The sequence below is a fragment of the Lepisma saccharinum genome, chromosome 13, assembly GCF_977018435.1.
Source record: "Lepisma saccharinum chromosome 13, izLepSacc3.1, whole genome shotgun sequence".
NCBI classification, from domain to species: Eukaryota; Metazoa; Arthropoda; class Insecta; order Zygentoma; family Lepismatidae; genus Lepisma; species Lepisma saccharinum.
The window spans coordinates 75,035,478-75,049,902 of NC_139241.1; the positions used below are offsets into that span (position 1 = coordinate 75,035,478).

At 39.5% G+C, this 14,425-nt stretch overlaps 1 protein-coding gene across 1 annotated transcript in view; it reads right to left on the minus strand.

Annotated features, from left to right (window-relative positions):
* Lerp (lysosomal enzyme receptor protein) overlaps nt 1-14,425 on the minus strand; it is a 206,492-nt gene that overhangs the window by 161,043 nt on the left and 31,024 nt on the right. Inside the window, exons 12-17 of the mRNA XM_083134455.1 lie at nt 12,062-12,212; nt 11,309-11,445; nt 8,269-8,384; nt 4,342-4,601; nt 2,539-2,745; nt 920-1,069 (exon numbers count right to left, since the gene is read on the minus strand). Coding sequence (XP_082990581.1) covers nt 920-1,069; nt 2,539-2,745; nt 4,342-4,601; nt 8,269-8,384; nt 11,309-11,445; nt 12,062-12,212 — 1,021 coding nt within the window. The remainder of the gene's footprint in view (nt 1-919; nt 1,070-2,538; nt 2,746-4,341; nt 4,602-8,268; nt 8,385-11,308; nt 11,446-12,061; nt 12,213-14,425) is intronic.

A 14,425-nucleotide genomic window follows, 5' to 3' on the forward strand; every position in this document is an offset into this window, starting at 1 on the left:
ACTCTGGTGACAATATAGAATAGTTTTCACTAAACAACTGTGACAAACGTGATGAACAGACACTAAAATCAGAATAATTAAGTTTTTACACAATAACAAATTCATCATAGAAGTCAGTCTTGAAGCTTGACCAGATGAATTTTGGAAAACACGGGCATTGCCAGAAATTTTTGTAGAGGAGTCAACCCATTGAGAAAACTGAATAGTACAAATAATAACAATAATTATTATCATGCTTGTGATTATCATACAAAATAATAATTATAAACTAAAAATAAAATTTATTCCAAATTATTATTATTATTATTATATCCTTGGGGAGAATTTTTTACTCGATCCACCAGATGAATGAATATCAAGTACAACTGTCATTATTATTATTTTACATTTCATAGAGTTAGTGCACTGAAATGTATAGTTATTCTATTTTGTTATTAACTTTTACACAACTCATTCAAGAAAAGGCTTGAAAATATAAAACCTTCTTTTATATTTTTTTTAGTTTCTATTTTTAATTTATTTATGAAAAATTCTGGCATGATAGAAACTAATGGACTTAATTTCGAATTTGGTGCAACAAGTCAACAAGTCTGAAAGGAATCACTTTTTAAATCCAGGTCAAAAGAAAAAAAATCCAAAGAGAACAGTGTTATTTATCACAATCACGTATGCACAAAGTATAAGCTATGCTTTAATTAAATTACATTTTATGATCCTTATAAATTTAGTGCATAAATGAACAGTTTAACATGATAAAAATTTCTAATGATATTTTTCTATCTGAGCAGTGTACGGTAGTGTTCACATCGTGAGAGAGAAAAACACTCGTTTTGTTCTTTTTATTAAAAAAATATGTATCAGCAAGAATGTGGTTTATGTATAAAAATCTATTTGACTTGCACATAACAGGGCTACTTACTTTTCCAACATTTGGGTCACACTTAAACGTAATCACTGAGGTTATATTATCGTTGTATCTGTTCCCTGGACAAGGCGATCCTCCTGCGTACATCAGAAGTACATTGCCCTCACTGTCCAGGACAGGAGACACATGAGGGAAGCCCAAACTCTACAAGAAAATTTAATTACAATTAATAACTATTTAATTCTAGGATCAACAAAGAATTCAATTTCCTCTTGTGGAAATTTCACATCAAAGCAACATGTGTCACCTGTCATGTGAGGAATTCACCAATCAATGTAGGCCTGTGCAGCTTGTCATGATGCTATGGAGTGAAACATGGCAGTTAATTTGTTCCTTCCCAAGTGACATATGTTGTGTGTCACTTGTTACTTTTGTGTGAAATTTCCCTTACAGTTTCTATACATAACTTTGCCTGTTTAGGAGAAAATAGGGTGGTTTGTGATATATTTAACTACTAATATACTAAAAACGTATTCTCCTCAAGAAGCAAAGAAAATTTCTCAATATGTGGACATGTAGCATAAATTGCCTCCCTGATACGCATCGTCGTCTTGTAATCAAGGGGTCCTGGGTTCGATATCCGGTGGAGGCACATAGTGGTTTGGATCCTGCTTTAAACTGTAGGTCCAGTCCCAATTAGCCTTTTTGTGCATAAGGACGACTCGATACACAAACTCAAATGTAGCACAAATACTTCAATCACATTAGAAGGGAATGAATTCATTTTTTTAAAAAATAGAATTAATGGAAGAATGTAAATCGTATCTAATTAATTAATTATCTACAGACTTGAGGATTTATAAGGGGCTCCTGTATCGCCAAATGGTTACCGTTCTCACCTTTGCTGCAAACAGTCCTGAATTCGACTCTCAGTGAGAGCCCAACCCAGCATCATAAGGACAATAGGGGAGGTACTGGAACAGAGGAAGTAGCAGGCTGCATATTCTCTTGGTCTTAGAACATTTTTGCAACTTTTTAAAGCATATAAATCATCTAAAAATAAACTTCATAGTGCAAGCCTTTTGAGGATTTTTCATTGGGTGGTGATGATTGATTGAAATAAAAATTCTAGTTGTGTCAGCGCTTAGGCTATTTGCCCCCATTACATTACATGGAGTCCAGCACCTTACAGTAGCTAAATTCAATGTATGTCTCAGAGGACTAAAACCTTCTTCCCTAGATAAATGATGAAGGTGTAGAGGGGAGCTCAGCACATATAAGGGCAAAACACAGGGCCTTACAGAGGATTATACTGGCCATAGGTCAAGGTGTCATATCCTCATTGCCCTGCAAGACTGAAGTTACCAGGGTGAACTATGTGGAAGTGAGGTTGATATTTTTGTGCCTTCTCAATAGGTTACCCCTTATATCCCTCATTGGGTGATGTGTAGTCAGCGGATCGAGTCGCTGATTCCTGGCTTTCAAACTCCCCAACTGTCCTCACAATGTTGGGTCACCACAATTTAAGAGTTCTTGCCACAGTTCAAACCCAGGATTGCATGCACAGAAGGCAACAGAGCTGACCATTAGGCAACATGAGAGCTCGAAGCCTATACAGGCCAGCACATAAAAAAACAATGAACAAAATAACGTGCACACAACATATTCCTTACCAGTTCTTTCTTGTAGTCGTCCCCATCCTTTTCTGCCAGGCAAACACCGGATCCTGGTGGACAATTTACACCAAGGACACTTTGGATTGGTCGACATATGTTTATGAAAAACACTCTGCTTCCAGAATACACTTCGTAATTCCTGTTCGTGCTAATCAGTGGTGACAGATCAACCTCCACTTTGGAATTTGAAGCTGTACATTCAATCTACAAAAAAAGTAAAATATCAAGCTTGGAATTTGGCCTCACACACACATCAAAGCATCTGGGAACCTAAGATATTACACAATTGTAAATCAGATCCAGTGTGTTAGTATTATGAGAATCTCAAATCAGAACAAATCAGGGTGTCCACAATTTTGAAAAACAAAATTCCCTGACTTTTCCAGGTTTTCCAGACCAAGTCTTCAGGGCAACTCATGTATTTACACATTTGTATAAGAAAGACACTGTATTTTAGCTAAACACCACACTTAGAGATCCACTAAATGAAGTTAAAAATACTAACGATAAGGAAAACTGAACAGAAATTAGCTGTTGGATAGGGGCTTCTATGTAATACTTGCCATGCACTGACTAATGATAAACAAAGATTCTTTTCATATATGCAAAAAAACATAAGAATCATAGCATATTAATATTTTGGAAATGAGAGATGCAATAGTAAATAAATACCTTAGTTCTCACTCTTTCCGTGAAACTGATTTTCAAAGTCCCATTAAATATCGGTATTCCAACCTCATTAGAAATTGTTGCTTTTCTTGCGCATTATGGATGACGTTTTTCAATTGGTAGTTACTAAAATGGACTTTCCATTGAATAAACTTGGAGAAAACATCGCACTGTTTGCATGCTTTCAGGAATTTACGTTTGTTCTGTTCATATTCCCATAATTCCTTCACATACGAAGGTTATGTATTCATATTTGGGAATGCTAAATAAACTTGCAACAACAACAAGTTCCAACGAGACTGGTGGCAGCGAAGGTTTTGTATTCATATTTCGGAATAGTCATTTACTGTAGTGTATTTCTAGTTGACAATAGTTCAAAACATGACCCCTTTTCCTAAAGTATTTAACATGCAATTTCTACTGTAACCATGGACGTCCGCAGGATTTTTACCAGGGAGGGGCAAGAAAGGTATTTTTTTTAGGGGGAGGGGGCAAACAAGGCACATTTTCTCCAACAAAAGTCTTGTTCCCTAAAAAAATATTGCTTAAATTTGAATTTATGATGTTCATGCAATAATTAACACATATTATTGTGGCTAAAATGAAATTATATGTGTGACATACATAATTTTTGGTTGACTTTCATTTTCCGGGGGGGGGGGGCATGGGGCCATGCCCCACTCCTTCCGGATGCCCATGACTGTAACTAGCAGTAATACTCAGTATATCAAACTGAAGTATAGCTTGTTCACAACAAAATTAAAATGTTTTGCTTGTCCATTTATTCCTTGTTAAAAAAGAATAGATCGAAAAGTGCACTTTTGTGCACTTCCACAAAAACATTGATTTTTCCAGAAACGCAGTAAATTTCCCTGGCATTTCCACAAAAAATAAATTCCCAGACTTTTCCAGGTTTTCCACCCTGTGAGTGCTAGTATTATGAAATTCTCAAGAACAGTATAAATCTGAAAACAGAACAAATAAATATAACACACACTGTATATTATCTAGATCAGTTGAAGAACAGCTTTTAAATACACAATGCAAGGTTTTTAAACAGTTAAACAATGCACAGAATCAAGAGAAACAACAGCAACAAAAACAATAAACAACCAGAAACAAAAAATATACCTGGCGTTCGCATGCTAATTCTGTATACCAGTGAATTACAGATGTACAGTGATCAATTTCATCCACATATGTAGGACCATCTTTGGTGTTATTAGAAAGGCAAGCAAACTGTATCAGCGTATTCTTCTTCATTTTCCCATTGCACTCTTCCCCACCGGAGTAGTTCAGGTGGAGGAAACCAGGCTGGAAATTCAGATTAGCATTGGCCATTCCATAGTTGTGTGGTTTGTCTGGGTTTTTCTTATTTATCTGGCAAGTTCCTGGAAAATAACAAAAAGTAAATATATTTTTCTTTTTAGAAAAAAGCAGACTTTACAACATTCTAACAGTAAGTTATTGTTCCCCATGCTTATTACACCATGCTATGAAGGGAGACATTCATGAATTAAGCAATTTTTTCTTTGGTGGCAGTGTGATCAGCACTATGCTCCAGCTGCCTTAACCCCTAAGCCTGGTTTGAAGTACACCATACGTCCGAATCATGGCTCTAAATGAATACCTATTCTGCGCCATCTATTGGCATGGAAAGAAACAAAGTTTCTTCTGCTTGCTAGTGAGACTGTATTTTACTGCCACCTAGTGTACTTTTGCAAAAAATATTTCGAAAGTTACTTTTATTTGTCCCTTGCTTGTGGAAATTTTTTGTAAAAATGGATGGCGGGGAGCAGCAGATTGAAGGGTCTTGCGAGCGACAAAATTCGTGAAATTATTCAAGAAAGTGGTGATGATTCATCCTCTAGATTATTGTCAGGTAGTGAGGAAAGTGATTTAGACTACGCTGAAGTGGAATCTCAACAATCAAATGAAAACATAATCAAGGGGGTCCCGGGTTCGATACCCAGTGGAGGCACATAGTGGTTCGGATCCCACTTTAAACTGTAGGTCCAGTCCTGATTAGCCTTACTGTACATAAAGTGGACTTAAAACACCAACTCAACTAAACTCAAATGAAAACAGTGCTGTGCGAATCTACCATGTTTCTGAGTTTAAAATTACCGCCAAGGTGCTCGACTTCTGGGTATTAATATTCCGGCGTTAGGGGTTAACTGCCCCTCCCCACCTTTGCAGTACCCATTTATTAAATTTTGAGTTATTGTTTTAAGTCAACTTTATGCACAGATAGGGTAATCGGGACTGGGCCAATAGTGCAATAGTGGACCAACTGATTGATTTGATTTATTTTACTTTGCATTTCTGTCACTTTTCGCTAGTTGCAACGATAAGGATGAGTGGAAAGATGAAACTGATGAAGGAATACTCACAGAGAACATGCTGGGATTCATACCTAGGATCCTTGACATCTGAGTGCACTGTGCTAACCACTACACCATGGAGATCAGTATAAAATGGGATCGAAACCACAATAGGACCCCACCTGGGACCCCTTGCCATATATTAGAGGCTGGGTGAACCACAGAGATGCTTCATGCAGCGACAAAGTCAGAAAATATCCTACCATAAATCACCCACCCTGAGAATCAAGCCTAGATCTCCCACACAGTCGTCCAATACTCTACCGCCTGCAGCACCCCACTCTACCACCAGCAGCACCCCACTCTACCACCTGCAGCACCCCACTCTACCGCCTGCAGCACCCCAGTTCCCTTTACACACATATAAGGGGTGTCTCAGAAATATTTTCGTTCTTTTAATCCACCCTCCGGGCCATTTGCACGCTACGGAGAAATGAGATAAGACGTTTGGCAACATTGTTAATATTTAGTTGCCATGGAGCACTTTACGGGGCAGCAACGTGCTTTTTGTGTTCGTGCGTTTTATAAAAATAAGCATTCCTATGTTGTTATGCGTTGTTTGTACCGGCATCATTATAACCTGGTAGGAATGAGAGACGTCCCAGGTGCAAATTTCATTAAATATTGGATGAGAAAGTTTGAAAACACTGGTAGCGTTAACTGGCCACCGAAGAGTCCCGTTTTGACACCAGCGGCCCCGACAATTTATATCACTGTTAGTTAGTTTGAGGAACTTAAGTTCAAGAATAACTGAATGTGAAAACATGAACGGTCACCATTTGTCCAATACTCTTTTCCACAAATAAAAAAAATAATTTTTAAGCTTTCTTTTGGTAATAAATTTATATGTATACAAAAGATTTAAGTATTTATTTTAATAGTTTTAAAAACAAAAATATTTTCGAGACACCCCTTACAAGATACACTGGTCAAAAAAATTAGGGGAGCAAGCAAGAAATCCCAAAACCAAAGTTGGTAAGTCAAAAGTAGCAATGTATTTTGATTAAGTGAGTGTGTCCTCAACCAGTACAATACATGTCTATTGAGTCATTAGCACAACAGAGTTCTAGGGGTGATTTCTGCAAGGTACTGCACAAAATCAGGAGAACAGCACGGTGATAAGACAACAGAAATGGACAGATACGCAACAGATCCATACCTCTAATAAGGCGTGTGGTCGCCATGAACTGCTATGATAGCTGCACATCTGTTTTGCATGGAACCAATAAGGTTATCAATGACAGCCTGCGGGATATTCACCCATTCCTCCAGAAGGGCCATTTCCAACTGTTGCAGAGTTGTAGGCGGCGCTGGCCGAGCAGCAATGCGTCTTCCGAGTGTGTCACACACATGTTCAATGGGATTCAAGTCTGGGGAAGACACTGGCCATACCATTCGTTCGATATCCTCATCCCGTAGCATGGCGCCAACCAGACGTGCTCGGTGAGGTCGGGCATTATCGTTCACAAAAATGAAACGATCACTGATATCTGCAGCCATTGGGACAACATGAGGCCTGAGGATCTCATCCCGGTACCGTAAGGCTGTCAAAGTACCGTTCCGGATAATGTGCAGGGGGGTACGTCGACCAACACTGATCCCTGCCCATACCATTAAGCCACCGCCACCATACTGAGACACTTCGTGCACATGTGCTGGATAATTGTGAGTCCCACATTCCCTCCAGATGAGAATGCGTCGATTATCTGACTGGAGACTGAAACGTGACTCATCCGAGAAGAGAACTGAACTCCTCTCTCCATGTCCCCACTCACGATGTTCCACAGTCCACTGTCTGCGGGCCCTACGGTGTTGGGCATTCAGAGGGACACACACCATTGGTCTTCTTGCATAAAGACCCCTTTCCTGCAGGCGATTTCGTACAGTTTGGCCCAAGACTCTTCGTCCTGTTGCCAAAACAAGGCCGCGTTGCAAGTCAGTTGCAGTTTGCTGCCTATTCCTGCGAGCCGACAATGCTAAGTACCGGTCTTCCCTAACTGTTGTTGACCGTGGGCGACCTTGCCCAGGGATCCTTCGTACTGTACCTGTCTGTTGAAATCGTGTCCACAACCTGGAAATGACACTGCGTGACACACCAAGGGCTGCAGCCACCTCACGTTGTGTTTGCCCTGCTTCCATCCTCCCAATGGCTCTCCATGCGCTAGATTCCCCTAAATCGTGTTGTTCTGCCATCGTTCCTATTCAACACTACTCAACTGAATAACCACCTGCACTTACAGTCTGCCAGCACCAAACAACCGGTGTTCCCAAGTGACCTCGTGATTGCTCCTCATATCACAACTTCTGCCACGTGTCTTATGGTGTCACTAGAGAGTTGTGCATGCTGATGATTCATCACAGATTAATTGTACTGGTTGAGGACACACTCACTTCATCAACATACATTGCTACTTTTGACTTTCCAACTTTGGTTTTGGGATTTCTTGCTTGCTCCCCTAATTGTTTTGACCAGTGTAAATTAATTTGTAAACTAAACTTATCTAATTAAATGTGGACCAATTCTGCAGGTTTCTTACTAACCTTTCCAGTTTTCATATTTAAAACTAACGTGAACATTTATAAATAGCTACAGCAATCAAATATCAGCGTAAGTGTCACTATGAATTGGTAAAAATTTTAGACAATGGTTCTTTGATCAGTATAAAGAACTCACCCACTCCAGATCCACAAGCGGTGTTTTCAAGTGGACTGCACACGCTCAATTCATACTTGTTGCCCTGCCTGTCCTCAACGGAGTATTTCTGTCCACGTAGATGATTCAAATTAAACCTGCAAGTCAAACAAATTTATACTTATTACTGTCCACAAAACTTTCCACTTCCACATATTAAAAACAAAACAAACAAATCCTATAGAGCAAAAAAAAAAAAATGTTACGGGGAAAGGCCTACACAAATCACACAGAAGCCACTAGAATGTTCGAAGACATCATGGTTTACATGGAACAAAAAGAAGAAACCTCCCCTGCTGAATTGCTTCGGATTAAACCTCTTAGAGATCGAGCTGCTAAGAAGCGTTCATCTAATCTTAAGCAAAAGAAAATACCAAATTTTTTTCACAAGCTGAATTAAACTTTTCTGTTTTAGTCGTACAGCTTTTTCTATCAGAGCTTTAATGTTACTGTAATTTATGTTCTTGAGTTAAATGACTACATATTATTGTAAGCTTTTTGTTTATGCTTACATGCTGAAATACATATGTAGTGTATATCAAAATACTGTACGTAATAAAATGTACGTACTGTACGTGTATTAAAAAACCTTTATTCCAGTTTAACCAAATTTTCGTTCAACCGAAGCACCATCGGTCCCATCAAATTCGGTTAAACAGGACTGTAGTGTAGAGTCCAGTAGTAGGCTTACAACAGCGCAGTTCCCAAGGTGTACCATGGAAGTGAGGTAGAATTTTGGATGCCTTCTTAAAAGGTCATTCTGCACCATGGCCGTGCAGTCTAAGGCATCAAGCTTTGGGTTCATGCTGGTTCAAATCTCCTTGGGGAAGCGTAACAACTTTTCTCATGAGATCTCAGCCAGTGTATGGGACCAGTGACACCCACCATCATGAGAAAATTGGGAAGCTACAAATGAGTCATGCGCGTGCACTCTAGTACAGCAAGGCCAGCAGTGCTGGTTCACAGCATAACAGTTACAAAAGTATTTCTTTAACTTTTGGCTTTTCATTATTTCTTCCCTGTTACCGCAAAAGAATCAACCTGCAAGCCTCCAAAGTTCCGATATGAGGCCATCCACACCCTCTTGTGGCATGTTGACAGAACATCTGCGACACCCACCCTGGCAGCCTGTAGGCTACAACGCCAGCAAAGATCAGAAAGACCATCACGCGGCCTTGAGGGATCCAATGGGAGGGGTAGTTATGTGACCGGGGACTTTGTTTTCGAATAGAGAGCTGAAAAAAAAGGGCAGAGTGCCATCTGCTGATGTACTCAGTGTTGCGAACTGCACAATTAAGTGTCCACATGCACTGTATACTGCCAGCATTCAAAGCACATGAGAATCACAAAAATATGATTGCTGACATACGTATGACATATTCTATGTGAAGATAAACGTTTCAGAGCATTCGGTCTATTGAGACAGCTAACATGTCCATAGACACATCCGCCAAATAGAGTTGGTAAAACTGGCTGGCCGCGGTCACACAATTTTTTTCAAGCGCTTTGCGAGGTTCTCTCTCTCCCTCCCCCCTCTCTCTCCTTCTTTCTTTCTTTCTGCGTGAGAGTGCTGTGAAATCAAAAGTGTAAACTTGGACATTCAGCTCTAGATATTCCTGAAATGTGCCAGCAGAGAAGGGCTTCAAATGTAACCAACTTTGAAACTACAGTAAGTTCAAATGTCGGGTTGTGTGGAAACCGAAAGCTTCAAAAACTTAAGTGTTCGCATTTTTTGCAATTTTCTACGGATAACTACGTAGTGCCAAAGTGGATTTGTGAATATTGCAACATGTGGAAATTGTTTCAATCATCCGCAATCGTCTGCTGCATTACATTCATTTGACAAGAGACCAGATGAAGTTCAAATAAATGAACAACTGCGCCAAGACATTCATCTCTCCCCTTCGAGATGTTAAGGAAACAGTATCAGGTAGAGTGCTCATTTTTTCAGTAAACATACCATGTAGAAGCAATGAATTCTTTTTTTCTTAATTTTCTGGACGTGCTTCCCCAACAAAAAATGTCACCGCATGCCACTGAAATGAGTAGTGTATCCCAGTCATGGAAACAATACAACAAGAACTGGGGGTTTATCATGATAACCACACGCCCACCTCTGCTAAGGCATGTCGGCCAGCAGTTGGTAGGTAGGCTCTCAAGGGCTGTTGTACCATTGGCTATTTTTATTATTATTCTCAAAAGGTCACCCTTTTATGCCCCTTCTGGCTCTCAAGACTGGAGTTCTGTTACTACTGTTTGCAATTTGAATACGTGACTAGGAAATAAATAAATAAATAATAATAGTAAATTAGAAGACAAAATCGTTACAAGTAACAGTTACTTTTTCTGATGAATACAAAGGGGTTATAACATCAAATTACATGAACTGCTATTCAGTTTTCACCCTTATCATACTTACTTGAACTGAGGACCTTCCGGTAGGCAACATTTGTATAAAGTGTAAGAACTAGATGTTTTATATGGACCATCATAAGCAAGTTGTAATTGGTATGTGCAATAGAACACTGATTTTATATTTTTCAGAGGACCAAGGTGGAAACACTTAGAATGGTTGAAAATGTAAAATTCAGAAAAATTTTATCATTTTTCTGCACTGGAACCATGAAGAAAGAATGTATAATGCAGTAAAATGTAAGATAAGAATGTAAAATTGGGGTTCTGCTGTATTTCCATTATAATTTGTACACCTATTGTAGTTGTAGATATACACGTGTATTATACACTCAAGTGTCAAAAGTCATGGGATATCAGTATGAAAATATTCACATGGTGCTAGCATCGCGTTAACAGGTGTATAAACAGGCAGAGTGTTATCAGTGTTTGCAGTTGTACTCTTGTGAGTCTTGTGATATGTCTTTACGACTGGTAGAGTCCATGCCACGTCGAGTTGCTGCACCTTGCTGGCTAAAGGAGATACCACAAAATATTAGGTAAGTATCCCATGACTTTTGGCATTTGAGTGTAGGTAATAAATAAGTAATTATTATAATATCGTACTTACCTGAATTTTGTTGCAGGGTTTTGTGCTGTGCAGTTACCAAAATTAGACCCTTGGTTTTCATATGGGCATGCAGCAGCTGTTATCCACAGGAAATGGTACTGACATGCTTCCTCTGTCATGAACTCTGGTTCAGAGTCCTGTAACAACCATAAGAAAAAATTATTTTCAGTTACATCTTCATGAATGAATTTCAAATACACCAATTACTTACAACTAGAAAAAAAGCTGGGATATATTAAGGAAGGGATCCCCACCTCCAACCCAAGAAGAACCAAAAGTAACATTACAACATCAATGAACATAACAGTGAATGGCAATTCATTTTCTTTTCCTCTAAAATTAAGTGATCACCTTCCAAAATCAACACTAATAATAAACCATCAATTAACCTAGAGTAAATGGGGATTCCCCTAACTGATCACCTCTTGAAAACTCTAAAACTAACGTAAATGGCCCGGCTTCGAATCCCAGCATGTGAGTGTCCTGTCCATTCATCAATTTCATCATATCATCACTCATCCCCATCTTCGCAAATTAGCCAAAAGTGGCACAAAAAGCGAAGTAAAATAAAGCAAATCAATTAGTAAATGGTTCTCACAATACACTGTAATTATAGCAAATTTGTTCAAAATATTAAGCAACGTTAACATATAAATTTTTTTTGTAGCAATTACACTATCTATATTTAATATTTTGGGTATTTTTGTGACTTTTGACTCGCCCTCTAGATGATATACTAATAAAAACACATACCACAATATTTGGATCACATCTGAAGCTTATGACTGTACTTGTATGGTCTGGTCCATCACGATCGCGACACAGTTCTCCATATTCATATTTTATTTTCAGCACACCATTTTCAAAATAAGGCCCATCAGTCACATCTCCTAAATTGTGGAACCTGAGAGAGAGAGAAAAAAATAAAATAAAATTCATACATTCAAAAGAAAAATGTGATGTTTTAGAGAATAGTTTTTGGTGTGAAATTTGTCAAAACTTCATTTGCAAAATACTTAGACTCTGTATAATTTATTTATTTAATTACTGTCCTCAACACCTCTCATTAAAGAAGGCAGATAAACACATACATGTACATATATTGTTTGATATACAAAATACACAAATGGAACGAAAAGAATTAGCAGATATACAAACATACATAAACTGATAATACAAGTTATCAATTAATTAATGACAAATAATCAAATTAACCAAACCTTTCACTTGCCATTCACCTCACAAGAACACAGACGTGTCCAATAATTATTGGGACTTGAAGCTTGGAAAAAGTATTGATGTATTTACACTGTAGAGAAAATTTGGTTCAGGGAAATACTTCACAACAGCATACCAATCTCTTGAACAACGCCTTGATCTTTCATATTCTTCATAGTGCCTCAACAAGTTTAACTGCTAGGACAGTGTTTCTCGACCATCAGGCCACAGCCTGGTACCGGGTCGTGGTGTCAATTATATTCGGCCATAGAGATTCTGAAGTTTGTGACTTGCAGCCCAAGCTGGCAACCACTGGGAGTTCACCAGCGATAAGAGGAAACCTTTTCGTCCCAGTGCAGGTAAGAAATCAAAGGGGATTGTCACCTGTGCAACCTCCAAATTTGAATTACAACCGTGCGGTCGTTCTAGAGTTAGGCCAGAAGGGTGAAGCGACTTGCAGCCAAAGCTGGCAACCACCTGGAAAGATGGATTTTCACTGTTCTCTTGTCAGTCGTGGTGAGAAATCAAAGCTGCTGAGACGGGACTGTATTTGAAATATTAAATTTCAAGGGTACATATTAAATAACGTATAAGCTTAAAAAAACAGAGCTATTTATGAATAAAATGATTGGAATTGACTTTTAAAAATTGAATCTACCGAGCCATGGGCTCATGAAGGTTGAGAATTACTGCCCTAGGACATCATATTGCTAAGCCGGCGATAAAAATAGGTCTCTAAAACTCATGAATCATTACAAACATGATTGTCAGAAATATTAGTTGAGCCACAGTATGTTCACGATATCACACTGTGATAGTCAGATTTACCGTCATTATTATTATTATCATTATTATTCATGTATGTAGCGGTAAAAAGACGTGTTGATTCAAAGTGTTGAGTGTTTTAATTTGTAAGATTACATATTTGATTTTTGCCAAGCCGACGGGAGGAACGAGACGTTCGCGTGTGTTAAGGGTGAGCACCTGAAGGGTCACGCTATGCATCTAAAGCTTAGGAAATTCGACCGTAATGACAACATTTAAATATCTCAGTTTCCAACGGTCAGATTCATGTGAAACTTATACCAGCGCAGCGGCATGTGTGCAAGGACGGATGTGTGGAGTTTCGTCACGATCAAGCGACAATTACGGACGCCAGATCAAATCGGTTCTAATTGATCAGTTTGTGGACAGCGATTGCAATTGAGCTATGGGCGACAGCCAGGCGTAAGCTTAATCCGCACAAGTAAACTTCGGACACGGTCCGTCCTAGTTTGGAGACAATAGAGCGTGGTGGAATAACCTCTCCGGAAGCGTCACTCCAACGTGCGCCTAGCGTCCTTTTTCAAAATCCAAATAAAACGAAGGACATGGTTTTTCGATACACAGTCTTATCGCGATCCTTGTAGCGAGAGCAGCTCCGTGCTACCTCTCCATATACAGTCTTACCGTGATTCTTGGAACGAGAGCACCTTCGTGCTACCTTTCGTGTACAGTGGACTTTGTTGTGTTGTGCGAACACCAGTGTGTGTGATAGGCAGTACGTCTACACGAGTGCGCCTACCTCAACCGCTGGGGGAAGTTGAAGCGAAACCGGGTTTCCGTGATTACCTTACGCCATTTGTAATTTTTGAGAAACGAGGAACACCGGAAACTATGGCGGGCTAGAGGAAGAAGAGAGATGAGGGCGTTACGTCGATTCGCCCGATGTCAGACGAGACTACGCCGATGAGGCCTACCCGCCACGGAGAGAGAGAGAGAGAAAGGTGAGCCACGCCGACGATGCCTACCCGCCACGGAGAGAGAGAGAGAAAGATGAGCCACGCCGACGATGCCTACCCGGCACGGAGAGAGAGAGGGACGACGAGCCACGCCGACGACGCCTACCAGCCGCGACAG